This window comes from Amblyomma americanum, chromosome 2 (genome assembly GCF_052857255.1).
Source record: "Amblyomma americanum isolate KBUSLIRL-KWMA chromosome 2, ASM5285725v1, whole genome shotgun sequence".
NCBI classification, from domain to species: Eukaryota; Metazoa; Arthropoda; class Arachnida; order Ixodida; family Ixodidae; genus Amblyomma; species Amblyomma americanum.
The window spans coordinates 10663648-10691192 of NC_135498.1; the positions used below are offsets into that span (position 1 = coordinate 10663648).

At 53.3% G+C, this 27545-nt stretch overlaps 2 protein-coding genes across 5 annotated transcripts in view; both read left to right on the plus strand.

Moving 5' to 3' along the window:
• The window catches only part of LOC144120553 (lisH domain-containing protein ARMC9-like), a 41811-nt gene extending 38208 nt beyond the window's left edge, over positions 1-3603 (plus strand). For all 4 annotated transcript variants that reach the window (XM_077653088.1, XM_077653085.1, XM_077653087.1 and 1 more), the window contains 3 exons: positions 341-467; positions 2037-2227; positions 2472-3603. In XM_077653088.1, coding sequence (XP_077509214.1) covers positions 341-467; positions 2037-2227; positions 2472-2476 — 323 coding nt within the window. In that variant the 3' untranslated portion in view covers positions 2477-3603. The remainder of the gene's footprint in view (positions 1-340; positions 468-2036; positions 2228-2471) is intronic.
• Positions 3604-5266: 1663 nt separating this feature from the next.
• Positions 5267-27545, plus strand: part of LOC144120556 (uncharacterized) — a 199478-nt gene continuing 177199 nt past the window's right edge. Inside the window, exon 1 of the mRNA XM_077653090.1 lies at positions 5267-5496. Within this exon, the coding sequence (XP_077509216.1) occupies positions 5414-5496 (83 nt within the window). The 5' untranslated portion in view covers positions 5267-5413. The remainder of the gene's footprint in view (positions 5497-27545) is intronic.

Consider the following 27545-nt stretch of genomic DNA (forward strand, 5'->3'; position numbering starts at 1 on the left):
GAATGTGACTGGCAAAACTATGTTTTTCCATTTACGTTATATATATATATACACAAACAGTTCATTGGGTATTAAACAAATGCATCATACAAAGTAATGCATATGACTGCATGCATATATATATATATATATATGCATTACTTTGTATGATGCATTTCTTTAATACCCAATGAACTGTTTGTGATCACCCTGTATTATGCAAGCCAAGTTGGAGACATCTACTGTTATTATTTAGCATCCGCCAGTGCACTGCTTGCAATGATGTGTGCAGTGGCCACTTTTTTTCCAACTTAGGATACTTTTCTCTCCTAAAGTGCTGATATATATGTGATGTTTTCAGAGTTTGCGGCTCCCCCTGTTGACGAACAAGCATCTGAGCTTGTGAAGCACATAACTGGCGAAGAAAAGACTCTCGTGGCGGCTGCTGCTACAACTGCCCCTCCCAGTGATAAAGTGAATGGCCTCAAGTACGCAGATATCAATTTTTATGTTTTCTCTTTTTCTGGTATTAAAGTCGCATTGTGCTCATTACTAAGCGGTTTTGGTATATCTTTAGTTCGTCAATCCTACTTTAAGGCTGCTTGCTGTACTGTACCTTCACATTCCCTTTATTTAAATGATAATATATCAGTATATACAGGATGCCAAGAGTTCAAAGGAAGTTAGTAAAGAAAATTGGCCAGTATTGCGGGCAGTTGCCCCGCTCAGTGTGTGGCATTTTCTGTTTCAGCCTTGTTAGTTGGATTCAATTAATCAGTACATTCATAGACAATACAATCAAGTCACAGGATTTAAGAGAAATGGTTTAATTAAAAAGAGAGCATCAAAAGATGCTCCAGAAAGCACAGTTTCTGAAAAGATTGCTTTTTTCAGAGTTGATAACTTGCACGCTCTGAAAGGAGCGTGTCAAAACACAGAGCAGCATGAGACGGAAGCTGCTGGCATAGCTTAGTTGTGGCATATGTTAATGGCCCTAGCACAATAGCCATTAATTGTTGGATTTTCAAAACATGCACTCCTGCTGTCAACACGTTGAATCTTGCCACCTGTATTCACACAGTGCTGAGGCTTTTTCACGATAATTGTGAAAATATAACTTCTAAAATTTCTTTCAAAACTACATAGAGACATCATTATGACATACTACTTTTGAATAGAAAAATTTTCATGGATCCTCAGTAATTTACTTCATTGAGTTATTTGTGCTATATGCACCAAATTTCAAATCCCTGGCTTGTGGTAGAGGGCATACCTCAAATATTAGGTTGGGCCATGCTTTTATATCTCAGCTATATATCATGCACGCATATATCTTTATCTACCTGTGCTCTATTTTGTTCCGGCCTCATCATCCATCTTCACACATAGCTATCATTCTGCTGAGCGTGGGTCATGCTGCTTTATTTCTTGTTTTTTTTTTCTCAGTACTCACCTGTGGAAAGTCAATTTTCATAGACATATGGCTTCAGCAAAACTGTGCAGGAATGTGCAGTGCTTCAGAGAGTAGCAAATTACAGCGATGTGTGTATACATATGTTGATCACCATCATCATCATCACCACCACCATCAGCCTGACTATGCCCACTGCAGGACAAAGGCCTCTCTCTTATCTCTTCAATTAACAGCCCTGTCCTGCAAGTGCGAGCTGCAGCCAAATAATGCCCGCAAACTTCCTCGTCTCATCCACCCACTTAAGTTTCTACCACCTCCTGCTACTTGCCTTCTCTTGGTACCCAGTCCTTTACCCTTAAGGGCCATTGGTTATCACTAGCCGTGCGTCAGGCTCGCCTATTTTTCAAAGTGTCATAAATTGTGGCACAGCCTGAGCTTCCATGCCAGGGTTAAAAGGGCTCTGCTTTGTTTGTTCATCTTGGTAGTGTATCCTTTTTTTTTATGGGATTCATCTTTCCAAGTCTGGTGTTAATTGAGCATTCATGCTTGTTTAATTAGCTTCTACCATAATGTGGTTCTAGTACTAGGGGACGTCCTTTTGTGCTATAGAACTGGGCTTGAGAGCAGTGGAATATGTCGCTAGCATGCAGGAGTACAGCATAGCGTTCAGCTCAAGGCCCAAGATTCCGCGGACCCCTGAGCCAAGCAGTGGTGGAAGTTTGGGCAGGGTGGACTCCACACCAAGCAGCTCACAGTCATTACGGAGAAGTCCTGCAAGCACCATGTCGAGAGGAAACACCTCTTCTGTCCATCCGCTCTACAGCATAGAACAAGGTGTGCATACATGTTGCAGGAAGGAGGAACTGTGATGAGGTTCTCATATGTGCAGCATTGCACACAATGTAGTATCTGGAGTCGTCATGTTAACGCTGGGGTTGTGCAATGAAGTACCATGCTTCTTCCACATTTTTATGCTTTCCTTCTCTTGCCCCACATCAAAGAGCATAGTAGCTATGTTCTCTTTCTTCCGTTGAAGACATTTCCAGGTACAAATTTCATTTCATTTTTCTCATTACAGAGTGACCAGTGCCCGAATGAACATCCTGCGCATGGCACTCCGTATCTATTCAAGTGACCTCAACAAAGAGCGAGAATTCTATTTCTACCCTACTGATGCAGCACTGCTCTGGAAGTTCACAGTTCATTAAAAAGCATGTTCACTTTTTAGTTTCAGTATCCCAGGTGAAATTTTGCTGCTGGTTTTCTGCTGGGATCCTACTGGTTCCAGTAGTACCGGTTTATATTAGCACATTTCCAGCAGCTACTGGAACCAGCAGCTGATGGAACCAGTAGGCAATGGAAAAAGTAGGTGCTGGGGCCATTAGCTTCCATACAGCACCAAAACATTACATTTAATTCTGTGTAGATAAATCATTCATGCAACATATCCTTTAATTTTCTGAAACTTTAAGACCAATATTAACTTCCTAAACGTTAAGCATACACAAAAATAAAGAGCAAAAAACACTCGAAACCTATGGTAACTGTTACACTCATCCTGCAGGACCATGCATCGAATCTACCCATAGTAGGAACACAAGCACAACTTTAAATCCCACTTGAAAAGCAGCTAGCAACAGCCTTATAATATATTACATACAACTTCCATGTGTAACTCGTACTCACATTCTAATATCATATGGGCTCATGCTTATATATCCCCCCCAAAATGGGTATCCCACAGGTATAAGCGGGGAATGGTTAATAAGCAAAGCTCTCTCATGAAATTTTGGCACTATTTATTTAATTTTTAGCTCTCACAGTCGAATAGAATTAGCTACAAGATTCTGTTCGCTGAACGATATTATTACCATGCAAACAAAGAAAAAAGGCCTCCGAACAGAACAGCAAAAAGTCCTTATGCTGGAACCAATGAAACCAACAGAAAACCAGTAAGCACCCTGCTGTAACCAGTACAACCAGCAGAAAACCAGTACATGCACCCTGCTGTAACCAGTACAACCAGCAGAGAACCAGTAAGCACCCTGCTGGAACCAGTACAACCAGCAGGAAACCAGTAGGTTCCCATCAACAAATTTTCACCTGGGATTTTATTTATTCTAAATATCCCTTGTGATATATTTAAGTCATCCACTTAGTTTCGTTTTCTTTTCTTTTTTTGACGCAAAATAAATTCGTTCTTTCATGTATTGATGTGGGAATTCATTTTGTTTAATTGCTTGAAGACTAATGGTATGTATTTCTGAAATTTTGTTCATTCAATAACACCATGAAAATGTAGACCGCATCCAGCTTTAGATACGAGCCAGGACCAGCAGTTGGTTCATATCGTATGCATTTATGTCACTCTTGCAACTCGCCTTCGCGCCCATCTAGAATTAAAACAAAATTTGCAATATTTAGCGTTACTTTACTACTAGGCTTCTGTGCAAGGAAACTACAGAATGTTGAAGCGGCGGTACTGTAACGCTTTCGTGGTACGAAGCCGCCTGCATTAAAGTTTTACTGCTATAAACAAAACGAAATAACTCCGCAGTAGTGCTAAAAATTCCTACATTCGGCAAATAACAAAACAGGCTGTCCGTGCGAGCGTATTTTGACGCGTATAAGCGCTGCTTTTGGCGCGCGAAAGGCGCCGGCTGGCCACCAAGACGCACGGTCGCAGTTTCACATTCCTTCGGCAGGCGGCGCGGTCTCTCCGATCCCGCCCTCTATTGCCCAACGTGGCGGTGCGCAGTGCGCAGGCGCATAACCCAATTCTGCCACGGTGATGTTCGAGCAACAGTCTTTGTGTTCCAAGAAGGTTAAAGGAACTTCGGTGTTCTTATTACCGCGGGCCGTCGTTGTGCTGAGTCGCGGTGCTTTGCAAGACCATCCGACGCTGCTGGACGGATTATATGTGCTTGTAACCATTAAAAAGAGAGATCACAATGGATTATTTGTTCCAGCCTCCTCGGTGTGCCTGCCCTCTTGGATTATGGTTGGCCGGTGGGATTGTTGGCGATCCTCGGCGGCCATCTTTGCATCTCGAAATGCAAACGGATGCCGAAATTGGATTTACTCATTTCGGGAGATATTTTTCGTTCCTTATTTTTCGCTCGGTCAGCGGCTTCGCATCGGCGCCCAAAAGTGGATTATCGTAGCGAGAGCGGCGAACCCACCACGATCGGAATCATCGACGAGGCCGCATCGTGGGGGTGGCTTGCGTTTAGTTTGGATTACTCGCCGGCGCTTCCTCACCTCCCTGGGATTTATCGAGTTTTGCCACGGTTAGCTGTGGCCTCGACCATCACCAGGGAGTATTTTCCACTTTTCTGTTGTGTTGCATTCTTCTACCTAGCGCGGTTTACTGCATGAGGGTGTGGCGTGCCTTTCGTTTTCTGTGACGGCTATTTTCTGTTATGTTATCTCATCGACTTATTTGTTTCTCCGTGCTTAAGTTGTGCGAAATACAAGAAGTTTTGCTAAGTTCCACCCTGTTCAGAGGGGCGCAAACGGCGGCAGCTATTCGAGGTAAAGGCGGCTGACGTGGCATGACGAGCACCGTGCTTACGAGGAAGTTAGACATTCGAATGCGAGACCGTTTGGGCGGCGTTTTCGTTGCGGCTCTGTTTACAAAAGTATTTCGGGCGGCTTTCACTTTCGTATGGGAGGCCCGACAAAGCACCCAACGACCAGAGCTCGCAACGCGCTCGATATGGGGGCGAAAAACAAAAACAAGGAAAACCTGCCACCGCGGCCTGGGCGTGGGGGAGGCAGGCGGCCATTTTGACCTCCCTCCCTGCTTCTCCCTCCTCAGTCTCCGCGAGGGGCGGACCTCGGCGCGCTCTCGCCGCTTCTCGCGCGAGCTCGCGAGAGCGGTGACGTCACTCTTCGCGGCGGAGAATGCCTGCGTGTAGTGTGGGCCGCGAAGAAAACACACGGTGTATGATATATGTTTGATGGGGCCGTGTGTACGAGTCCAGCGCAATGATGTCCTGATGTGGCCAGCAATGCAAGATGGTTAGAGAGACTAGACACCTCTGGGTCGGAAATTTACCGGATAATATTCGAGAAGAAAGGATACGGGAGCACTTCAAACGGTACGTACTCGATGGGTTCGAATTTTGGCGGCCGCGCCAGCGAGCGCCGGCGCCTCACCGAGGGAGCTCGGCATGGCTGCAGTGGACTGCCGTGGCCGCTCGGTTGCTGCGGTGTTTTTCTGTTCGCGTTCTGTCGGCGATCGAGGCTCGTGCAGCAAACGTGCGGTCAACTCGTGCGCGATGGTCGGCCTCGTGCCGATCACCGTGACGAGCAGCTTTCGCGGCGTGTGCCGCTCGAGCCACGCGGTGCCTCGCGTCTGTGTAGCGCGCGTCGGCCGGCGTTGTGTGCGCGGCTCGCTCGCACTCTAGTGCGATCGCGTTCCTTGGGCGCGATTTCTTTTCATCTTGCTTCTTTAGCTGCGCAGAGTCGTAGCTCTAGCGGGGATTGCGATGTTGGGTTGATGTTGTTGCCACGACCCGGTGTTGTTGTTGTGGTGTGTACTTGTTTGTATTGTTATCGCTGTCTGCTCAAGCGTGCGGCCGTGCTCGTGGACGCTTTGGTGAGAACTGCTGTAATATGCCGCGCATATCTTGCCCGTGTATTCCCGTCTGGTGCTCTTCGAATCTTACCTCAGTTAGAGCATTTTGTGAACTATGGTCAGTTGCATTGTGTCGTGCATGCCAGGTTAGGCGCTTATTCGTGTATAGTGAAAGTAATAAGCTGCACAGTTTTCATTACCGCTTGTTCCCATCGCGCGTATTGCAACCGTTTGTTACCGGCCGCTCGCGTCTTCTCGCGCGATTTTTTTTGTTCGTTTTCCATGCTCTGGTGCTAGTTTAGTTTTGCTCGTTCATATTTCCCCCGAGCCGTGCGGCACCTCGAGCTTTTCGACTGTTGATAAGGTTTCGCTTCGTTCCGAGCGCGTTTTGTGCGGCCTCGGTAGGGTCGGGAAAAGGTTGCGAAGAAGCTGCCGCTCGTGTCCGCGTCTCGGCGGGCGCACGTAGCGGGGAGGGGGGGAGCGGCCCGCGTCGGAAACGCGCGGGCTGCGCGGCGCAGTTTGGTATACCGTCCCCCGACGGGGCTGCCCTTCTGTTCCTCGTCTTTGTGTTTTTCTGCGGCGCTCCCCTCGCGTTTTTCGTCCTCGCTCTTTCCACCCCACCACCGGGGGCCCTTTGCGTGGCTAGCTGCTGCCTGCTCCGGGGAGAAACTTGTGTGCCTGCTTCTCGGTCTTCCCGCCCTTTTTGCATCCCGCTTTCCTGGAATCTGGACGGGATTCTCGTGTACTTTCTTGTTTCAACTATCTGTTTCTCCTGGCTAGCCGAATTTGTAGTCCAGCGGATGAAAATCGCCCCCAGCGCAGAAAGGTGGACCGTTAGATAATGTGTAATAAAATTTTGTCCTTTTGTTCAGTATGTTTCGCTGAAGGGTGTGGAGCTCCCGCCAAGTGCTTGTAGCAAGGCAGCGGCGTTCTCGTGTGGCGTGAAACGCGAGCGACTGCGACGCAGTTGCTGTGCGGGGCCCAGCCGCGAAACGTTCGCTGCCAGGTCCGTAGACGAGCGCGGCCTCTGGCCCAGCGGTGGTGGCCGGACTACGCAGGAGAAAAACATCGTGAGACACCGACGTAGTGGTCCCGGCGAAGGGACCCAGGTTTATATATTTTGGCAGGCAATCCTCCCTTTGGGTGTGCAAAACATCGTGGCGAAAGAAGCGCACTGTCGCCAGTCGCTAGCTGCGCGGTTTTGAGAAGCTCTTGTGAACTTTGGTACAGATTGATCAATCATGGGGTGTGCCGCATATTGGGTACAGCTGTGCGCGACTCTTCGTTAACACTCCGTGCGGTCGGAATTTTTCTCGGCGCCCGCTCTCCTTGCGTTTAAAGCTTGGCAATGCCCGAGTTGCTGCTCTGCGGCAAGAGCCGATCGTTTAGTATGCGTGCGGGCGTCGGAAATGATGCAGTGCTGCAAGTGTATGCCGTGCGGCATGTTTAGTCTCGCATGCGTCACTGACAAGAGAGCGTTGAACTGATAGCTGTTTTTGCATATTGGGGCCATGAGGTAGCGCAAGTCGGGTGCAGTTGGAGCGACGCAGCGGTTAAAGCGGCCAGGCGCCCAGAAAACCGCCGTTATTTTTCCTGGGTAATTTGACAGCGTTTTAGTGTGCAAGTGCGTTTTATTTTTTCCGAACAGTAACTTCGAGCACTAAATCTAGAGTCGCTGCGAAAGGTAGCAAGTACAGGCAAGCCGTGTTTTTTGGAGCCGCGGCGGCAAACAAAACAAATTCCGCCCCCGTGTGGTTCTTGGAGTTAACGGTTGTAGCTATGCGCCTGTAATGGCATTCACACCGTTTGCGTTAGGTTAAAGGTAGAGACGTTTAGCACTCCCATACGAGCCAGAACGGTAACACGTTGCCGTTGCTACCGTCGCCGTGCTTCCCTAGTGGCAGTTGCCGTATGGTCATAGCGTATTTGCCGTACGACGACGCTAGAAGTCTGATTTCGGGCGCGAAAATTCCCCCAGCGGCGAACGACCGAGCCGTGAATCAGTCACTAGACCGCATCGCATAATGCTGCCTTTTATGTACAGCACGATGGTTTCGGCGCATATGTTTCGTCTCCATAAACAACGTGTAAATCTTTTTTCTTAGCCGCGAGTCATGCGCGCTAGGGTTGGATTCTCGCAGATGCCCCGCTTTGTGACTACGCAGCGAGGTGTTGGTTCTCGAAGGGCGCTCGCACTATTTTATTGCCTCAGCCGAAACCGCACGAGTTGCGCAGAGCCGCACTCCTTGTGCTTTCGTCCGCGTTTCTTATTTTGCTACGACCCGGGGTGCAATGAATCAGGCCGCGGAGGCGGCTCCTTAGCGGTAAGCAGCGCGTGAGTCGCTCCACGTATGCGTCGGGGATTGAGGCGCGCATGGTTACTATCGCTCCGCAGTGCGCCCGTGGCGAGGTCTGTCGACGCGCAGAAGCCGCCGTCGCCCTCTGCTTCTAGGGCGGCGCAATTTACCTGTCCGCTCTCGCGTATTCGTACGGCGCGGTCGGGGAAGCAGCAGCCACATCGGTTGCGACTCGTCTGCTCGCCGAGAGTCAAAAAACTGGCACGCGGTGTGTATCGGCCTCGGGGCCTGCTCCGCCGCGTCGATGGCGGCTGCAGCTGCTGCTGCCGTTTTTGAGGCCGACCGTGCGTCGCTTGTTCTGCTGGGTGTTTTTATCTTCCGGCCCAGACCGGATCCCGGCGCGCGGGAAGTTGGGCGCCTGCGAACTGCGGCCGAGCGGACGCACGGGCGGCTGGGTTACGTCGTGGCGGCGGCGGAAAAGAAGGTCGATTCGTATCGTGCCTATCCTCGTGGCTCGTTCGTTAACCGGGTTCGTGCGGCGCGTAATTGCATTGTGCGGTGCTGCCTCGCCATCCGTGCGGGACCCTGCGCTCCTCGGCTCACGACTGGGCGGCGCGGGCGGGTTCGCGAGAGTCGCTCGCGTGGCTGGCGGCGCCCCCGAGTCTGGCGCGCTCGGCTTTTTGGGGTCGCGACGTGCCGTGGTGGGAGCATCAAACCCCCTCGTGCGTGATTTTCAGCGCCGTCATTGAACCACTTATCAAGATGTTTCTTTATTCTCGATGTCTATATTCGCGTGATATGCGCGCTTTGCTGTACTGAGCTGTAAGGCGTTACTTGCGTGCGTAATGGGCTATGGGCAGTTTACCGACCAAACCTCAGGTTTCGGAAAGACTGTAGTTAGCGCGAACGTATATATATATATATATATATATATATATATATATATATATATATATATATATATATATATATATATATATGTAGCAGACAAGTTAAAGGAAATGAGGGGCCCGTTTGACAAATTTATGAAGGGGGCCAACAGTCACCGAAACCAAGGTGCATAGGGGAACGTTAATTTTTTTTTTCTTAATGTGTTATGCTTATGAGTGGGATAATAATACTTAGAATAATAAATTGCTTAAAGAAAATTACTTATAAAGCAGCAGAAAAAACAACCATGCCGCCGGTGGGATCCGAACCCACAACCTCCGAATATCGCGTCCGGTGCTCTTACCAACTGAGCTACGGCGACGGCTGTCCAATCTGCTGCTCTCGTGGGTATTTATGTTTTACTAGGTGTAAGCGAGCCTTGAGCTTACACCTAGTAAAACATAAATACCCACGAGAGCAGCAGATTGGACAGCCGTCGCCGTAGCTCAGTTGGTAAGAGCACCGGACGCGATATTCGGAGGTTGTGGGTTCGGATCCCACCGGCGGCATGGTTGTTTTTTCTGCTGCTTTATAAGTAATTTTCTTTAAGCAATTTATTATTCTAAGTATTATTATCCCACTCATAAGCATAACACATTAAGAAAAAAAAAAAAAAATTAACGTTCCCCTATGCACCTTGGTTTCGGTGACTGTTGGCCCCCTTCATAAATATATATATATATATATATATAGTCGAGGTCGCAAGGTGTCCGTGGTCGGCCGTCTGGCATGAAAAAAAGAAAAAAAAAAACCCTTGCTCTCTCGAGTTGCGAAGCCCCTCGTGCGCCCTTTTCTGCCCTGTTGTGACCGTCGCTTTCTGTCCAGTGCCTTTTTTTGGTTTGAAATGCAGCGGCGAAGGCCAGCTGCGAGCCACTGTTTGCTCTTCGGCCGCCGTCCAGCGTCCGCCCTCGCGATTGTTGCTCGTCCGCCCTCGCGATTGTTGCTCGCCGCCCAGCTTGTGCGTTGATTGACGCTGACCTCTTGCGCTTCGATGCTCCCGACATTATGATGCCTCTCTGCGTCTCCTCTGTGCTCTGACGGGCGGGTTTTAACGCGACAGCGTTAAGGAGCTCGTGTTGCAGAAAAGCCGGTGTCGTCGGCGTCTTTGGCCGTGAGCGAAAAATGGCGCATCTCGGTGGACACCTGTACCGCGGCGTAAGAGAAGGGATTTTCCTTCCCTTACGGCGTGGTATGGGTGTCCAGCGAGAATTGTGATAGGCGTCATTTCCTTTCCTTAAAACGAAGTTTCATTTCAGTTTCCTTCCCTTACGGCCCGGTTTGGGTTACCACCGAGGTATGTGAGACAGGCGTCCTTTCCTTTCCCCCAAAAAATTTATTTTCATTTTCCTTGCCTTACGGCGCGGTTCGGGTGTCCACCAAGATTCCTTACCTTACCAAGTTCCTTACCTTAAATTGTCCGGGTATGGGGTCGCACCGAGGGACGATGGCGTTCTGTGGATTCCTTGGCAACGCTGCAGGACGCGTCAGTACGCGACACGCTGTCGCGTCCTGCTGTTAAAGGCGAAGCTTAAGCGTCCTCCACATTTTTTTCTTTCTGGTCCTCATTGCTTGCTTTCGAACAGGGCAACTTCTGCTCGAGCATCGTGAGCGAACCTCTTGCTCCTGCAGTGGCGATTTTAACTTTGCGACTCTTTGATCGGCGTGTCCTTCACAGTGTCATTCTCGACTGAGAGCGAATAAAACGGTTCGTGCACTGCACTTCGTACGGTGCTGGAGGTGACTGGTTTTTCCGGTTTAGATGCCCACACTGGATGGTTGAGCGGGTAGGGCTCAGCAAAACACTAGCGTGAAAGCGGAGGTAAAGGGGGCAGAAAGATGTGGAAAGAAAGAACGCAGAAAAAATCGGCGCTAGGTATATATAGGGCACGAAAACAGGACATCAAGAAAGAGCGGTTATTTGATTACTCGCGGCGCAGTTCATTCAATGCTTTTTGAAGCTAGGACAGGGGCTCTGAGAACAAAAACGTATGGGTCCAAATTTGAAGGAGTGCATGTTTTGTGCTCTGCGTGTAGAACGGAGGCCACGGAGCTCACATAGTTTTGAGGTGCGCAGAATTTCGCCCAGCCCTCCCCGAGGGAACTGCGACAGAGGAGAGAGCACTGGGATCTGATGGGGAGGATGGGCGAGCGGAAGAGAAAAGCGTGACATTGACGAAGGGGAGGTTAGAAGATTGGTGGAGGAAATGATGGGAGGGGTGAATTTGGAGAGGAACAAGAAAGTCAAACTGGACATTTTAAAAACCAAATAGAAGCGGGGGCTATCGCGATATCTGTGCTTGCATGTCGAGGGCCTCCCTCGCTAGTGGACACTGTTTTCCAATCGGTTTTCGTTCACCGGCATAGTTGGGATTAACAAGGTCACGCTACCCTTCTGCTTTCCCATATTATTTTCGTTTTGTTCGCCGACGGTAACGTGCCGGCGCCTTCTTGCTCGCTGGCAGCGCAGTCGATTTACCAGCTTCACTAAATAAGCAAGAGGCGACAGACCTGGTTAAACTTTCCTGCCCTCCTACGGATGGGAACGGCGGTTAGCAGTACGAAGAGCACTATGGGTCTTCGTCCGCTCGTCCGGCGACATGTTGCCGGTTGGGGCAGCAATTCCAACTTCTCAAAGCAAAACCTATTTATTAAAGACGGGATTGAAATACAAGGTAGTGATGACAAGGCAGTTTAAAGAAAAGGCTGATAAACAAGGCTGTTAAAAACGGGCGAGCTTGAGACTCGGCGCGCTCGTCCAAGACGTTGTTTCCCACGGGTTTTAACCCCTTCGATAATTGGGCGGAGCTTTTTAGTAAGCCAGCTCTCGCCCAATTTTAACCAACCGCAGTGCAGTGGCACCGTATGTGCAAGTGGGCGGAGCCCAGGGCTCGCTGGTCCGAGCCCAGTGGACCTCCCTCCTCCTGGAACGTGCTTGACGCAGCTCGCTGCATGCGCATTCCACCGATTGTCACGCATCGGAACTGCCCTCTCCGTTGACAGCAAAGGAGTGTCTTCCATGGGACAAGGATAACTGGACGCCGGAACAGAAAGGATTAGTGCCGCAGCTCACCCTAAGCGCGGGCATCACGCCTCGACGTACATTCCTCGATTCTCCCCCCCCCCCCCCCCCCCCCCCCCCCGTGTATGACCGCTCCTGGTAACAGGTGCGGGAGGGGGGGTCCCATAGGCCCTGTGGGCTTCCACTTAACAGACCTCTTTGCGGGACTTTTTTTTTTTTCATTTCTCTCCCAGACAAGCGCTGCGTTAGAGGAAAAAACAAACATCGTCTCGCCTCCACCTTATCGTCGGCGCGCGCCGCACCAAGGTTCGCCGCCGACCCTTGCGCAGGCTTGCACTGAATCGGTCGCCGCGATTACTTTCGTGGCTCACTCTTTTTCTCTCTCGCTCTGCTTGGTTGTGCTGCTCGTTTTAATCGGCCGTTTTGAAGAGGCGCCGCCGATTTCCAGGGCAACCGTTGTATGGATGGCCACGCAGCCACTACAGACAAGGGGGCGAACCAATTGTTGGGGGTAATGGTTAGTGGATATTTCGCGCTGTCAGAGCAACTTTCTGAGCTGCGAGTGTTGGGGAGGAATCCGGGTTTATTTCGACGTCCCGGCGCTTTCTGATGTGTCCCGAAATTTCAGCCGTCGCGGTGGCTCAGTGGTTAGGGCGCTCGACTGCTGACCCGAACGAAGGACGCAGGTTCGATCCCGGCTGCGGCGGCCGAATTTCGATGGAGACTAAATTGTAAGAGGCCCGTGTACTGTGCGATGTAGTAAGTGTTTATATCAAAAATAACAAAAAATAAAGGTAGAAGATTTTTGCTAACCCCGGCATCTCCCACCACCACTGCGGCGGCGGCACCTGAGCTGGAGCAGCGGAAATAAACGATAGCAGGCAGTTTAAAGAAGTGAAATGAAAGAGGTGACTGGAGAGTAAGAAAGGATACATGGAGAGGTGATACATACACTATTTACGATGTCAGTGCGCGGTTAAGAACCCACGTGGTCGCAATTTCCCTTCACTATGGCGTTCCCATAGCCAGAGTCGCTTTGGTGCATTAAACCACCACAAACCAAACCGAAATTTCAGGGCCTTTTATCATTTCGTCTTCATCGAAATGGTGCTGGAATCGAACACCCGCTAACTCGTGCTGAGCAGCCGGACATAGCTGTTACTGAGCCGTCGTTTAACTCTGCCGTATTTCTAATGGGTCTCGGATTCTGCCTAGCCTCTCGGGAGGAAATTGAGGAGGCGTACAGGAAACGAGCATGTGGTTTCCACAATTCCTCGATTGTTTCCGCACGTTCTCGCACTGTTTGCAGATTATTTTGAGTATACATCGGGGGAGAAATGGCGTGTGCTGAAACCGATGAGATGCTCGCTTAACTCCTTCCGACTGCTCGCATCTGGTAGTAGTCTGGGTCATCTTATCGGCCGAGACACTTGCTGTCACTGCAATGTGGTGCGAGTGGTGCAGAAGAAAGAAAAAAGCCGCATTTGTCCTTCACCAGGTCAGCCAAGTGTTGCGGGCATCTTGGTAGAGCACCATTCGACGTGGCCGTCATAGCGAACGCGGTGGCGTATTGGAACGAACGCGGGTTAACGACATCCTAGTCGAATTCAAGAGGTAGAAACGGGCTTGGGCAGGGCATGTAATGCGAAGGCAAGAAATGCTGGCCACATTCTCCAGAAATGGCTCGCGCCCCATCGCCTCGCACTTCCTTTGTTCTTTCACTGCCTCTTTTATCCCTTCCCTTACGGCGCGGTTCAGGTGTCCGCCCATATGTGAGACAGATACTGCGCCATTTCCTTTCCTCAAAAATCAGTTATTATCATCGCCCACGATCGTCGCTGCCGATCCCACATGACCACGTTTTACTAAAATGCCCGTACTGTTCCCTCCATTGCGAACCAGACCTATTTCACCTAATATGGCACTGCTCCTTCACTGACCAAGGCAGAAACGCCTTACCTATCAAACATAGGGTGCCTCGATACAGCTTACTTTAAAGAAATCTGTGTCTAGGCACCCTAATCAAACATGCCACACCCACTGACGGCCTCCACATCATTAGGTAGGGCCTTGCGGCCTGTGGTAGACGAAGTGGTCTTATATCGGCAGTTGAGTCTTATACCCTCTTTCCGACTTGTACCCCATGACATGGAACTGAACCTAGCGATTCCTCCTCTTCCCCATGTACGGCCACGAGCCTTTCTCTGCCAATAGACGTTTATTAATTCATTCATTTTTGCGCCATTAGGCAATACTCCCAACTTTCCTCTGCGTAGTCGTCTTTCCTTTTTCCTCGCTGTGTGTACAACCACCACTAAATCCGCCCCTAGTCTTCCGTTCTTCCATTTCGAATGGCGGGCGTCGAATGCCCCCGTTGTTTAGCTCTCTCAGCAGATATATAATGAGAAGAAATAAAACACGAGAGTGAGAGGGACCAGCTAAGTTATTGCGGGACAAGTTGGTGAGAGTGCGTACAGTGGGGCAGCCGCCGCTGATCCTATTGGTCGAGCTCCTCTGCCGGTGGTGTCCGAGGCTACTATGCGTCCGCAGTACTGCGAGCGGCGTCTTGTGTGCGATAGTTTCAGTGGCTTCGGAAGGACTGACTGCAGTCGCGAGGCTGGCTGGGCGGCGGCCGCTCTAGGCTTGGTCCCGTGCCAGCGGCGGCCTTCCTTCTTCCCCTCGGCGGGATCCCTTCGTTGTCGCTGCCGTCGTCTTCGCGGCTACGCTATCGCCGGGCTGGCTTCCGCATTGAGTCACTCCGATTGCTCGCTCGCTGCGGCGGCGCGTGTGGGAGTGCTCGCGTTCTGCTCCCGCCGCCGCCGCTTCCGGGGGCGTCGCTGTGCGCGTGCATATACGTAGTCCGATCTCCCGATGGTTTCTCGTTCCATTTCTCCGCTCGGTTCGCGTTTCTTCGCTTCGCGTTCCTTGCTTTATCCGCTTGTTTCCGCGTTATGTGAGAGCGCACGGCCTACCTATTGCCGCCCACACGCCGCGCTGCTCTCGCAGCCGCAAGGCCGCCGCTTCGGTGTCGCGGGTCTGCCGCGAGCCCACGCCGCGCGTTCGACGTGCATACGGAGTTAATAATGGAGGCGGCGCTGCTTTCAAGGCGGTATATTGCAATCGTCGTGTGCGGATGAGCCTTGCGTCCTCCACTAATCTCCCATCAAGCTGCGTCCACCGCGGCTTCCTCTGTTTCTGTCTTTTTTTTTTCCCACACATTTGTGCTTGCGCTTCCCACGAAAGTGGCGTCTGCCGCTTGCTTATTGCGAGTCTGCTCATTGAGCCGACGTGTCGTTCTGCACGTGCCTGCACTTGTTCAGACGGGGGGGTCCGTCTTCCTCGCGCTCGTCTGCGATGTGGAGAGAAGCGGCGACACTGGGGCTCACGACTTGCTCCATCCACTCTGTGATTGAGAGCACTGGCTGAATTGTATGCAATAAAGTTTCGCCTACCTACCTCGACGCGCGCTGCCGCCGCCGCCGCTGTCTTGCAGCAGCAGCATTGCCCACCGCCCTCGGCGACGTCGGCTGGTCGTGCAATTCGGGTCACACAATGGCTCTATTCACGCGGGCGTCGTCGTGCTTCTTGGTCGGGTCATGCGCGTCGTTTCCCATCATCCGTCTGGCTGGCTCTTCGTTCTCTCGTTTGCGGGGAAGGAAGGGGAACGCCCAAGACTGGGAAGAAAGAAAGTGCATGCACCCATATGGTTCTTCTTGAGCGCCCCCGGCCTTCTGGTTCAGCGAGTCCTGACTTTCGTTCTCTCCGCTTGGCGCGGTCCCCCCTTATGACGGCACAACGCCCTTCGTTCGCTCTGCTGCGAGGGCGGGTGGAGGAGAAGCCCCGAATCAGAAAAGAAAGTAGAGAGCTTTGCGTCTGGTCGTTGTTAGCCTCGCTGTGCTGCGAGCGAACGCACTGCTGGTGGCACGCGGGGAAGAAGGACTCTGTCGCTCCCGTCGGCGGCCGACGGTGGGAACTGAAGTCGGGACGCTGTCTGGACCCCTCCCTTCCCGGCTGGGATGTGTCGGCGCACGGAGTGGATGCCCCGTGGTTTGCGTGCTGTCTGTTTAGGGGCCGATGCCACTTGCAGTACGGCGGGCGGGTCCCGTGGAGCGTCAGCTCCTAGCTTGTTCCTCAGTTTCGCGTCGTCCGCAGCACAGACCTCGTCGTGTGCGCGGCTGCGTTGTCCTTTGGGGGTGTCGTGTGTGTGTGTGGGTGTGTGTGTGTGTGTGTGTGTGTGTGTGTGTGTGTGTGTGTGTGTGTGTGTGTGTGTGTGTGTTGCGTGGGAGCGCGCTTCAGGGCAGTTCACATCACACTGAGAGACAGTTGCACGCCCCGCACACAATGTTTTTCCCCGACAACCAGAACCACCCATGAGACCTAGAGGTTCCTTTAAACCGGAAGTTCGAATTAAGCGAGTTTGGTAGAACTGGGTTTCAAACTGTAAAGGTTGACACGCTGGTCACCGTCTGCGAGGAAACGGCTCGGGGAGTCAATTTTCAGTACCGTGGCTCGTTTCGGCGTGGCATGTTTTCGCGCCGGCAAAATGCGTGCGAGCTCTAGCGCGCAGAGATAATTGCGCAGTTGAAGTGCAGTCGACGTCCGCTTGTTCTGTCCACCTGCGGTTCGGAGTTTCGAAATGTCCAGGGCCTTGTTTGCTTTTTTATCTCACCGAAGTTGGCCGTAACATTTGGACAGCAGCGCGTGAGGCGGCCAGCGTTTTCGCATGAACACCTGTTCGCCGAAGGCCGCAGGGGTCAGTTTGTCAAGGCGGGTGTGTGCTGAGCCTCTGTCGGTTGCTGCCTAGCGTTTCTTGGTTCGCCTCGGTGTTTCGCTGCATGCACCGTTTGCTGGGGCCTGAACTTAAGTCGAAGGTTAGCTGTTTGACGTGAAAACTCGAGGCCTGGTGAGAGGCTGACTCACTCCTTGCGTGCCGCGGCACAGGCGACTCGGGACAGCTGGAGGGAGAGACAAAAGCGCTGCTACGCGCTTTGGTGCGCTTCCTCCGGGTTACCTTTGGCGCTGAAAGAAACCACATGCGCATGTTTACTACCGACTCCGTCATGGGCTATGGGCGGTCACAGATGGGGCGCTTGATTTCGCTTTGTTTTTGTGCGCTGGCTGCGCAGGGGACTTCTAAGCGTAGAAGTCGTTTGTAGTTCGACTCTTACACCTGGATATGGGGCCACGTTGCTGGGAAGGCAAAGAAATGACAAATGCTCAGACGATGTGATGCGATGAGCCGGATAGGCCGTGTGTTACCCTTATCGACTATCGGTCGTTAAGAACGTACTGGATTCCACGAGAAGGCAACGTGGCAGGGGGCGGCAGAAAATTAGGTAGGCGGATGATATTAGGAAGTTTGCGGGGATAAGGTAGCCTCGGCTGACACAGGACCGGGTTAATTGGATAGATTTGGGAGAGGACTCGACCCTGCAGTGAGCGCACTAAGGCTGATGACGATGATGAATGATTTTATTCCATTTTAATTTTTAAATGATTTTATGTTGTTCTTTCATCATCAGCGTTATACTTTTCAATTTTTCGCCCTCTCGTCGTCGGGGCGGGGGGTCTCACGCTCTGCTCGCTCCTAACTTGCAGAGGCGGATAAACGCCGGCAAGAGGTTTTCGCGATCGACATCGCTAGCATAGTGCCGTTCAGCGCAGTTTACAGCGCCGTTGATTGCGGAAGCAGACCTCCACTGTTGGTTGCCCTCCGTACGTTGTTCGCCTAGTTGGGAAAAATGTGAATACCGTTGCCCGTCTTGTCCATAGCAGCCCACTTGGGAACCCGAAGGGCGTTCAGGGCCAGGGGCTCGGCCGTCCCGCCGAAGAAGGTGGGGCGCGCATCTGGGCTGCAGCTCCTCCGGCCTCACCCACTTTTTTGGCCGTCACTGCTCCGGGGTAAAAAAAAAAAAAGGAAAGAGCGCCGCTTCACCGGGGTCCGCGTAGGGTTTCCACCCCGCCGCTGTCCTTCTTTTTGCTATTGTTCCCTTTCCTTTTGCCTCCGCTTTCGAGAAAGGGAGAAGGGGTGGGGCGGAAACCGGAAGGAGCAGGTGCTGGCTGGCGGCGGTGTCTCCGCGGTGCGCGCGCTCTTTTCGTCGCCGTAATTTACGACCCGCCCCGACTGCTCCTTCCTCGGTGGTCGACGTAGAGACCACCGCCGCTGTGGCATGGTCTAGCTCTCGGCCGCCGCCGCGGCAGATAGCGCGCGCGAAATACGGCGACGCCGAAGTCGACGGCTGCGCCTTGGCGCCGTTTGTTTACGGCCGCTCCACTTTCTGCTTCGGGATGCGCCGAGGGATGCGTATATTAGCGCTCGCTGCCGTGTTTGCATGCAAAGCAGATAGAGGGTGTGTGTGGCTGGCGTACGCGTGGAAAAGCGCCTCTGGATGTGTCGGGGGATTTTTTCCCCGCTCGTTCGTCGCCGCCTCAGCACTGTTCGCTTACGGCGCTGCGGAGTTCGCCTGTTTCGCTGTGCGGCTTTGATCGTCCTGTAGTGGCGCTCGCAGTAGGGAATCGTGTTTCGCCTCCTCCTCCTCCTCTTCTGTCGCAGGCAGGCGCGCTAAGAGGCTGTGAATATTTCCTGCGTGCTTTACACGCCCGGTATGCCCCAAGGAGACAAGTCCCCTTCCCCCCCTCACACACTAAGTGTCCAGTTCAACACAAATCAAGCTTCCTGTTTTTAACTGCTTTCGAAGAAATTGAGTGAAATACTAAACGCACGCGCTTCGGTTGCAAGCGCCCATGTCGAGTTCGACGGTCTCCTATTCGGGAGAGAAACGTCCGCTTAAATCATGGCTTCTCGCGGTAACGTTGCCATGCGTACACCCGCATTTGCAGCTAGGAGCACTATGAGAGGGAACACTGGAGCACGTGGCCTCTGCACTTCGCGGACTACTGTCGCCGAAATGCGTCGAGAATCGGCTGTAAAGGTCCATGCCCCGTAGGCATTGCCGGCCGCTCTTTCTGCACATCACACCCCTGGCGCCGGCCTTCTCATCGGCTGTTGGCGGCAGCGCTTTGAGAATCCCGGGTTCCCTCTTATATCGCTTCTAGCTGTACCTTTGATTGTTCCGCCTGCTTTGTCCAGCGTTAAGCGCCCCCACGCTGCACACCCCGTGCGTTTTTCTGCGCGGTGTGGAAGACGCGAGGAAATGGGTTCGGTTAGCCTTGCGTCACGTTCTCCTCGGAAACAAGCGAGCCGTATGACTCGCCCGCCTCCGGTTGACGCGGCGTCATTTGCGGGTTTCGTCGTCGTTCTTCGAAATTGCTGTTTCGCGCTGTCTTAATAATGCGTCGAGAATTTTCCGATGAGCGGACCACCCTTTAGCCGCGTTCGCAGGCCGCCGTGATGCTGTTCCACGTCTCGTTCCTCTCATCGTAGGGTGGAAGTGTCCCGCACATACAGGTCGCACTCCGTGGATAGAGAGGGATGATGCTCAGGTTGGGAATGTCTAAGACTGCTGGCGCCTGTTCGTCCAGCTCGCTGCGTCATCGGTGGCCGCTCCTGCTGGAAACTTCTTCGCGGTTCCGAACGCAAAGTGGCAGAAACGCGCGTTGGTTGTGTGCTTAAAATGAGGCTGTGGAAGAGCAGAAACTATGTAGTAATACCGTCGTGTTTGCGCAAGCGTCAAGGCGGCTCCCACTCGTAACACGATCTGGCTAGAACCCAAATTGAGTACGCATCGAGATACGAGAACCCGCGAATGGTCAGTTAACCCCGCAGCGATCACGCTTGAACGCTTGCGTTCTCTCTCGAGAGAGGATCGAGAGACAGTAAATATAAACGGAATTCTCCTTGAGCCTGCTCTGGTTTCGCAACGAATGAGCATGGGATGATTGAACATCTGTGCACAACAATGAGGGCAGAGAGTCTGTCACGGTTTGTTCGTTCCATTGGCTTGCTAAGCAGCTGGTGCCGCTCTCGACGGAGGTGCGGCAGCGTTTCTTAGTGCGTAGATACGCACCTCGGCCGCGAAGAATGCGAAGTATGCGCTCGCTATTGTACGTCTTCGAAGGGCGCGAGTGGAAGCAGTCGTATAATGAAGGCAGCACGCAGATGTTCGCCTCAAGACGATGGGCGGACGTTCTCTCGCGCTGGGAGGTGTAGCGTTTTGTCGTTAGTCGCAACTAAACCAGCACGTAGCCTGTGCTAGGCCTGGTTGAGTAACTCGCGGCATGCGTTGCCGTAGCTACGGAGGGACCTTTATTGTATCGCACCTTATTGTTTTTTTTTCTCTTATCGTTCCCCGTTGAGGAAGGTTGTTTATTTTCTTTCCCTCTGGTTTGGCGTCTCACGTGCTCTGCCAGCTGCACGTGATCGCGCGCGCGCATCTGGCGAGCAGGTGCGTGCTCTTGTTTTCTGCGCAGAGTGCGGCGTCGTTCGGGGCGACCCCTTCTCGTTTGTTATTCTTTTACTTCGCCTCTTCTCTCTGCGTCACACCACGTGACCCCGTGTGCGCCGCAGACAATTATCCAGCCTCCTCGGCCGTCTTACGAAGCGAACCTCACTGGTAGCAGTCTCTAGATGTTGCCGTTTTACTAGCGGGCGCTTTTAGGCTTTGCTTGGTACCGCAGGCGGATCATTGATCGGCCAGGGCATGCGAGATGAATGAAATGAAAAGGGTTTGAAATTTGCGTGGCCGGTCTGAGCTACAGGGTGGAACGAAACGCGTAGATCGAGGAGGAGGAGGGGCTGCCTCCGTCGTCGAGAATGGCCAGGAGTGAACGAAGAGTGGACTGAAATCCTCACTGAGAAACGTAACGCACCAGCCGCGTAATTCTGCTTGTAGACAACAACAGAAACAAATCTTAATACATAGAAGAAAGGAACGAGTCTCGCCTAACGAGCGAAGTGGTATGCGTCGCTTTAACAAAGCGTCGTTGCGCACCGCCTTCCTCGCGTCCATGGTCGGTCGTCGGGTCACGGTTGGACGCAGTCTGCGTATCTCGTTATTAGGCATCGCCGAGGGTGAGGCTCTTCGCTGCTGATGCTGTTCCGCGCACCGGAGGGAGGGAAAAGATGAGCACCGGCGCAGGTTGTGGTCAGGGAGCAGCGGTGGTCGGTCGTCTTTGGCCATCATTAGAAGCAGGAAGGGGAGGCAGTCTCGGGGTGTCAAGGCGATCGAGCCGGACACCGACCGGTTGTTGATCCACACCGGTCCTCCTCCTCTGCCGCGGCCCGGGCCGACTGCATTCCGGCGTTTCGTCGCCCTGCTGCTCTTCGCACCCGAGGGCCGGGGCTTCTTTGATAATTTAATACGAGACGCTTCTCCGTTTCCGGCTGCCGAGGGCATTGTCCTGCGTTCCGCGCGCTCTCGTCTCGTTTGCTGTTCGGGCCGTTCTTGGTTTGGGTGTTGGTTAGCCACGGCCCCTCTGGGCGAGGCTTATTTTGACGCGATAATCGCAGCGGCCGATTACCCCCCCCCCCCCCCCCCAATCTCATTTTCTTTTATTGCTTATCGAAGACTTAAACTCGGCGGGAAATACATCCCTTATAACCAGCATTCGCCGCGCAAGCCAACTTGCCGCCAGTTGTTTTAGCGTAGCCGGACGGCTTGCTGTTGCCGATCCGATGCTCCCAGGTGGCAGGCGCGTTCCTGCCAGTGCGCATGCGCCATTGGTGCCCAGCTGGTGGTCCTGTATGTGCCCGCACATGCTTTTCCTGGAGCTTTCTTGTGTCTCGGTCGTGTTCGTCTTTCTGGCAACGCGCCTCGTGAAACGGTGTCGAGCACGGTGGTAGCGAAGGTGCCATCCGCGACATTCTGCGCGATGCATCTGCCGTGCCAGCATTTCTCATAGCTCGTGCCACGCCACTTTTTTTTTGTTTTTGTTATCGTGTGGCAGCGACCAGCGGAGGGGGGGGGGGGTGGCATTGATCGTGCGTCATCGACGCGACGGTCGGTCCGCCGAGTCTGTCAGCGCGTACGTGTATAAATAGTATCGACCACCGAGATCGACGGCGAGACAGGTCGATCCTGCCCTGAACCGGCGACGGCGGCGGCTGTGCGGTGCAGCTCTGGATCTCGCACCTTATTCCCTCCCTCGACCGTTGTGCCAGGCGCGGAACTGAAGGCTGTCGGGGTGCGCTGCTGCGGGCACGCGAGAAGAGAGCCCCGGGTTCCGACCGTGGGCGTTTGCCGAAGGGGGCGAAGGAGCTGAACACGGAGGAGGGGGGGAGGGGTGGTTACCTGATGGATCGCAGCCGGGCTGCTCTCCGGCAGCGGTCCGGAATCGATTGCTGTTCTCTCCTCTCCCCCGTCTCCTCTTTTTCTTGCTCCCTGCCAGCGTTTCAGAGCTCGCTGCTGCTGCTGCCGCCGCCGCCTCGGGCAGCGCCGTTGGAAGAGCGAACACGGCGCGCAAGCACCGCGTTTTATTTTACTTTCATTTCTCTTCACCCCCTCCTCCTACGTCATTCGCTTCCCTCCTTCCCCTGTCAAGGGCTGTGCGGTTCGCGCGGTTTTCGAGCTTCGCGGTGTTGTGTACAGCTAGCGAGACCCCCCTTGTGTCTTGCACTGTGCTTCTCCTTTCTCGGTTCTCTGCTTGCGAGAGAGAGAGAGAGGGGGGGGGGTGAGGAGGCAAGGGGTCGCGTACGAATGCTGCCTCCGCCTCTTTCATTCTTCTAGTTCGCATTTCTGCTCTTTCTTCGTTCTTTCACCCGCGCCCCTCGGAGTAGTCGTGGAAGCTATGCGGCGCTTCTTTTGCTCCCTCTGCCTGCCTGGCCGTTTTCTTTCTTCGCGGGGCGACGTTGAGCAGGCCTCCTCTCCTCGGCCTCCCGTGGTTCTTCGCGGCGAACGGGGAACAAACGGGGCTCCATCCAGCGTTGTGCCGGACAAACGAGGCGCAGCGGGAGTTTGCCGGTCCAGATCCCCAAGACGGCCGCGAACTTGAAAGGAAGGGCTCCGCGCGAGACGAGCAGCGCATGTGGGAGAAGAGGCCGCACTCGCTCTGCGCGGTCTTCGTTCGCCATCTTTTCTTCTATATATGCGCGTCGTTTCTTTGCCTTCTGTGCGCGCGCACATGTTTTATTTTACGATCAGTGCGCGTGTGTACTACGAGCGAGCGCTGCATCACGCCCGCCTATAGCTGGCTACCCTGTTGCTGCACGAGTGCTGGCGCGTGGCAAACCAGGTCGCAGCGTTGCAGCTGTGTTCGCAGCGTAAGTGAGCCCGTGTCGAGCTTGTGAAATGCCCCGTTGTTTCCGCTCCCGATCCCGAATACGTATTGGTAGGCCGCGTGTAATTTTTTTTGCGTTTGGTACGGCTTGATGCGGGCCGGGGACGCGACTTCGATTTCTTTTTTTTTTTTGCTCAGTTGAATTAAAATTGCCAAAATAGGTGGTCTCTCCGGTTACTGAAAACAACTCCATCCAGTTATAGTTTTCAGTAATTATCTGCCTCTTTGTGGCTATGTTGACTTCTGTCTGGCTGCAAGAGGCGAATTTATCGGGAAGAAAATTGGGTTTGAAAATCTTCTCGTGACGGCCTTACCGAGACGGACGGGGTGGAACCGTTCTGAAGCGAATGGCGGTGTAGCGTAGCGTCCAGAATACACGTCTAAGAATCGATATTGACGCACGCATCTTAATTGCGAAAACGGCCGGTAGTGGCGACACCTGTAGTTCGTTTTTTTTCCTTTCAAGCTTATAGAAGCTAGGTTTTCGGTGAGATTGGTCTCTGTGATTAGAACGCGGTACTCTATAGGTACAGGTGGACGTGTATTTGTCGGCAGCGGCCCTTTAATGTCTGATCAGAGGCTTGGCTACCGCATCTCTCTTGATCGATTTATGAAGAAGCCAGTTGTGGACATACGGTGGGAGAAGTCTCGTGACAAAAGGGGTGCTAGCGTAAGCTACGTGACCAAGCCGGGCAAGTTGAAATCGTTGTCACAAATCGAAGTCGTTTCTTTTGTGTGGTTGCCGTTCCGTGATTGGGTACGCTCAAAGCGCCGCTGCGGAAGCGTCTGTTGCTTCCTTGGAACCTAGTTCCCAACAAAATATAGAAGAGGAAAGCGAAGCGTCATCTTCTCGACGCGTAGTGCTGCGTCCTAATAAAGCTGTTTCTCTCCCTCTCTCGTCACCTTTCGTCATTTGCCTCTGCTTCCATAAGGAAACTTTTGGTGAAAAAAAAAGAGCAAATAAAGCTGGTCATCTATGTGCGCTCTGCGAAGACGTCCTGTGGGAAATAAAACAATTTCCCCGAGAAAAAGCGAACGGAGTTTTATTCTTTTTTTCTTCCCGCGATTCCGTGCGATTGCGCGGGCACGTGGCGTACTGCGCGTTCCTCGGGTGATCTTGAAGTGATGCCCTCGGTGATGGCGGCTCGCTTTATTACCGCTTCGTGCGCCAGCTATGGCTCGTCATTCTGCCGCAGCAGCGCGGGCGCCATGGGCACGGCACGTGCCGTAATTGCCGCCGTGGCTGCTACCTCTCTCGACAGGCGCACGGACCGGGGCCACCGAACATGGGCCGCCGCGCAGTGAATGTAGTGCTTGCTCCCTCTTCGTCCATTGAAGCGATGGGAATGGCCGGGCGCGTGGCAGGCGCGTGCGGCGGCGGCGGCCTCGATGATGATGGCGCCGTTCGCATCATCGCTCTCCGGCCATTCTGCTGCGGTCGGCGCGTGCTCCCCCCAACTCTGTTTCTCTCTCTCTCTCTTGCTCCACTCGCCTCAGCCCACACCTTAGTTTTTTTGGAAGCTCGTGTGTGCCGCCTCGCCGGCTCCTGAAATAGCGGGGTTGCACAGGCCATTACCCCGCATATGGGAAAACCTGGCTGCGCGTGCCCGAGCTGGATGGAGCGGGGGCGCACCGGGGAGATCCTAATAACCCCATCCGCCCCCGTTCCCGCGCCACCGCTTCCCATATCTCACTTTCCCCTCGTCGAGATGATGGCCCCCTTGTTTTTTTTTCTTTCTTGCTTCTCGTTAATGAAAAAAACTGCGAGTAATGCGTTGTGTGCGCAGCGGTCTGCTTCGGGAAGCGCCCTCGTTCCCGATACGCGTAGTCAGGCGGCGGGCCGCTGTCGGGGTTGTGTGTGTTAGGCACTTCGCCAGAGCGGGTTGTTCGGGCAGCAGCCGAGGCACATTCGCTTTCTTTCTTTTTTTTTCGTCATCGGGGATGGTCAAGAGCGGATCAAGGACGGGATAATGACGCGTACGAGCCCGGGGCTCTTTGGCCCTCGCGCCCAGAGCGGTAGCTTCTCCGAGCTCCTTCACTGTGCGTCCCTAGTACGTGCTTCCTTCGTTTGTGCGTCTATCTCGGTCTATCGGCATTTGTCTGTGCCCATCATATTGCTTGTTTGTCTCTGGTTTGGAGCTGGCCTTGTCACTGCGTGCTGATGAATGCGACTGCGTCACGCTTCTCTTGCCCAAATTGAACGGGTAAAGTTTGGACAGTTTGTACTGCGCGAGGTTCACATGGGACACGGAGACGGGAGGAGCCGGAGAAGCAGGCCCGGGCGAGCAAACAGCGCTGCATATTCGCGCGCCGGTGTATGCTAGACCCTGTACCGCAGAGAGAGGCTGCTGTGTTGAGTGGTGCGTGTGGCTCCTCTGGCTGTTCTCTCTCTCTCTCTCGGCCCCGTAAATAGCTCGTCGCGTTAGGTTTCATTTGCCGACCGGTTTGGGTTTGTTTAGACGCGGCACTGTCTGTGTCGTCTCCTTATATATATAGACTTCGGACCGTGGGGCTTTTATATAGCGTCGGCCAACCTTGCACGTGCAGTGTGGAGTGGGCTTTGAGCTGTGGTGGAGTGAGTGGCGGACCTTGCCGCCTTGCCCGGTCGCCGCGAGGCATGAGCCGGTCGTTGCTCTTGCAGGAGCGCGACTAAACCCGGCGCGAGACGAGGGGGGAGGGTGCGGGAAAGGGGGAGACGCAGCAACCCTTCATATTGTCACTCTGCAGTTTTCAGTGAGTTGCGTAAGCGTGCGAATGACGGGACTGGAATGAGAGGGGCTCGTGTAGCGAGGGGGGCTGTCGCAGCGTTTAGGGGATTATGCACTTGTTTGTTTGGTCCTTGTTGTTTCTTTTTGTTGTGTGCGTAAACCTGTTCATATTTTGCGGAGTGATGTTAGATCGGTGGTGGTTTGTGACAGCGCGCTCACGCTAATTTGGATTACGCCGGCGTAATCCACGCGGGCCGCCTACCGGTGGAAAAGGCGGAGAGAACTGTGGCGTCTGCATACGTGTAGAGCGGATTGCATGCAAGCCGGACAGCTGCTGTCGACGTTGTCTGTTGGTCGATACCCCCTCCCCTTTTTTCTTTTTTTTTCTCACTTTTCGTTTTTTGTTTGAGCCTCTGGTCTTGTCGGGACGTTGTGGAACATTTTCACATCGCGAGCTGTCGCTGCCCCCCCCCCCCCCCCCCCCGGCCTCTGTTTTACGGCGTCTTTGACGTTCACACACACAAGCGCCGACCACCCGCCACGCTGGTTGGTCAGCACGCAGTGACGCCACTCATGACGATTACTACAATGCGCCATGGCGACGCGAAGAACTCCCGCCACTGACTCCAAGCTAACCCAGTTTTCTAAAACCCATCCATTCCCCCGCGCCAGCTAGCGCTGAACTTTCGCGTTACGGACTCGTAACCGTCCTGCGATTTTTTTTTTTGTCTCTTGCCTTGCTTTACGCAAACCTTTTTTGTGAGTCATTCCGGCTGGCATGCTCATTGCTGGCCGCTTACGTCAGAGCGCGGGTGCAGAAAAGACGTCAAGTGGTTCACGCGCCTTCGGTGTCTCGATCCTTCTAAAGGCGTTTTCGCGTGTTTCGTTGCCGTTGTTGCCAGCGTAGCGTCCGCACAGAGCCAGCACTGCTTGAGTGGCTCATTTTACGTGCGTTGCTGCAAAGCTTGAGCCTCGGCGCGTTTCTCTCGTTCTGTCCCGATGAATCTCTGTCTCCTGCCCTTTCGGTTGCATCGGTTTTGGTGCATTCTATTTTCTTCTTCCCGCACCGCCAGGGGATTCGCGGCGCGACCCACTGAGCGGGTGTTGTTCACTGAACACTGCAACCCTTTTTCGTTCTCTTTCCTTCCGAGACAGGTCTAACGCGGGGCGGGCGGTTTGCCGGACTGGCCTGTGCGTGATGTCGATTACCGATAGGCTGCTATCGACGGGACCGGAATAAACCCCGACGCACCGCAGCGTCCGGGCGGGACAGTGTCTCGTCCACGAGCCGTCGTCGTAGAGAGAGAGGAAAAAAAAAGCGTCTGTTATGAACCGAGGCGGACAGCCAATTTGTGCGGGAGGAATCAATTTAGTCATGCTGCAGCGCCGACTTGGCCTGACGGACTACCTGCTGTCATTGTTTGCGCTGGTTAGACTTTTA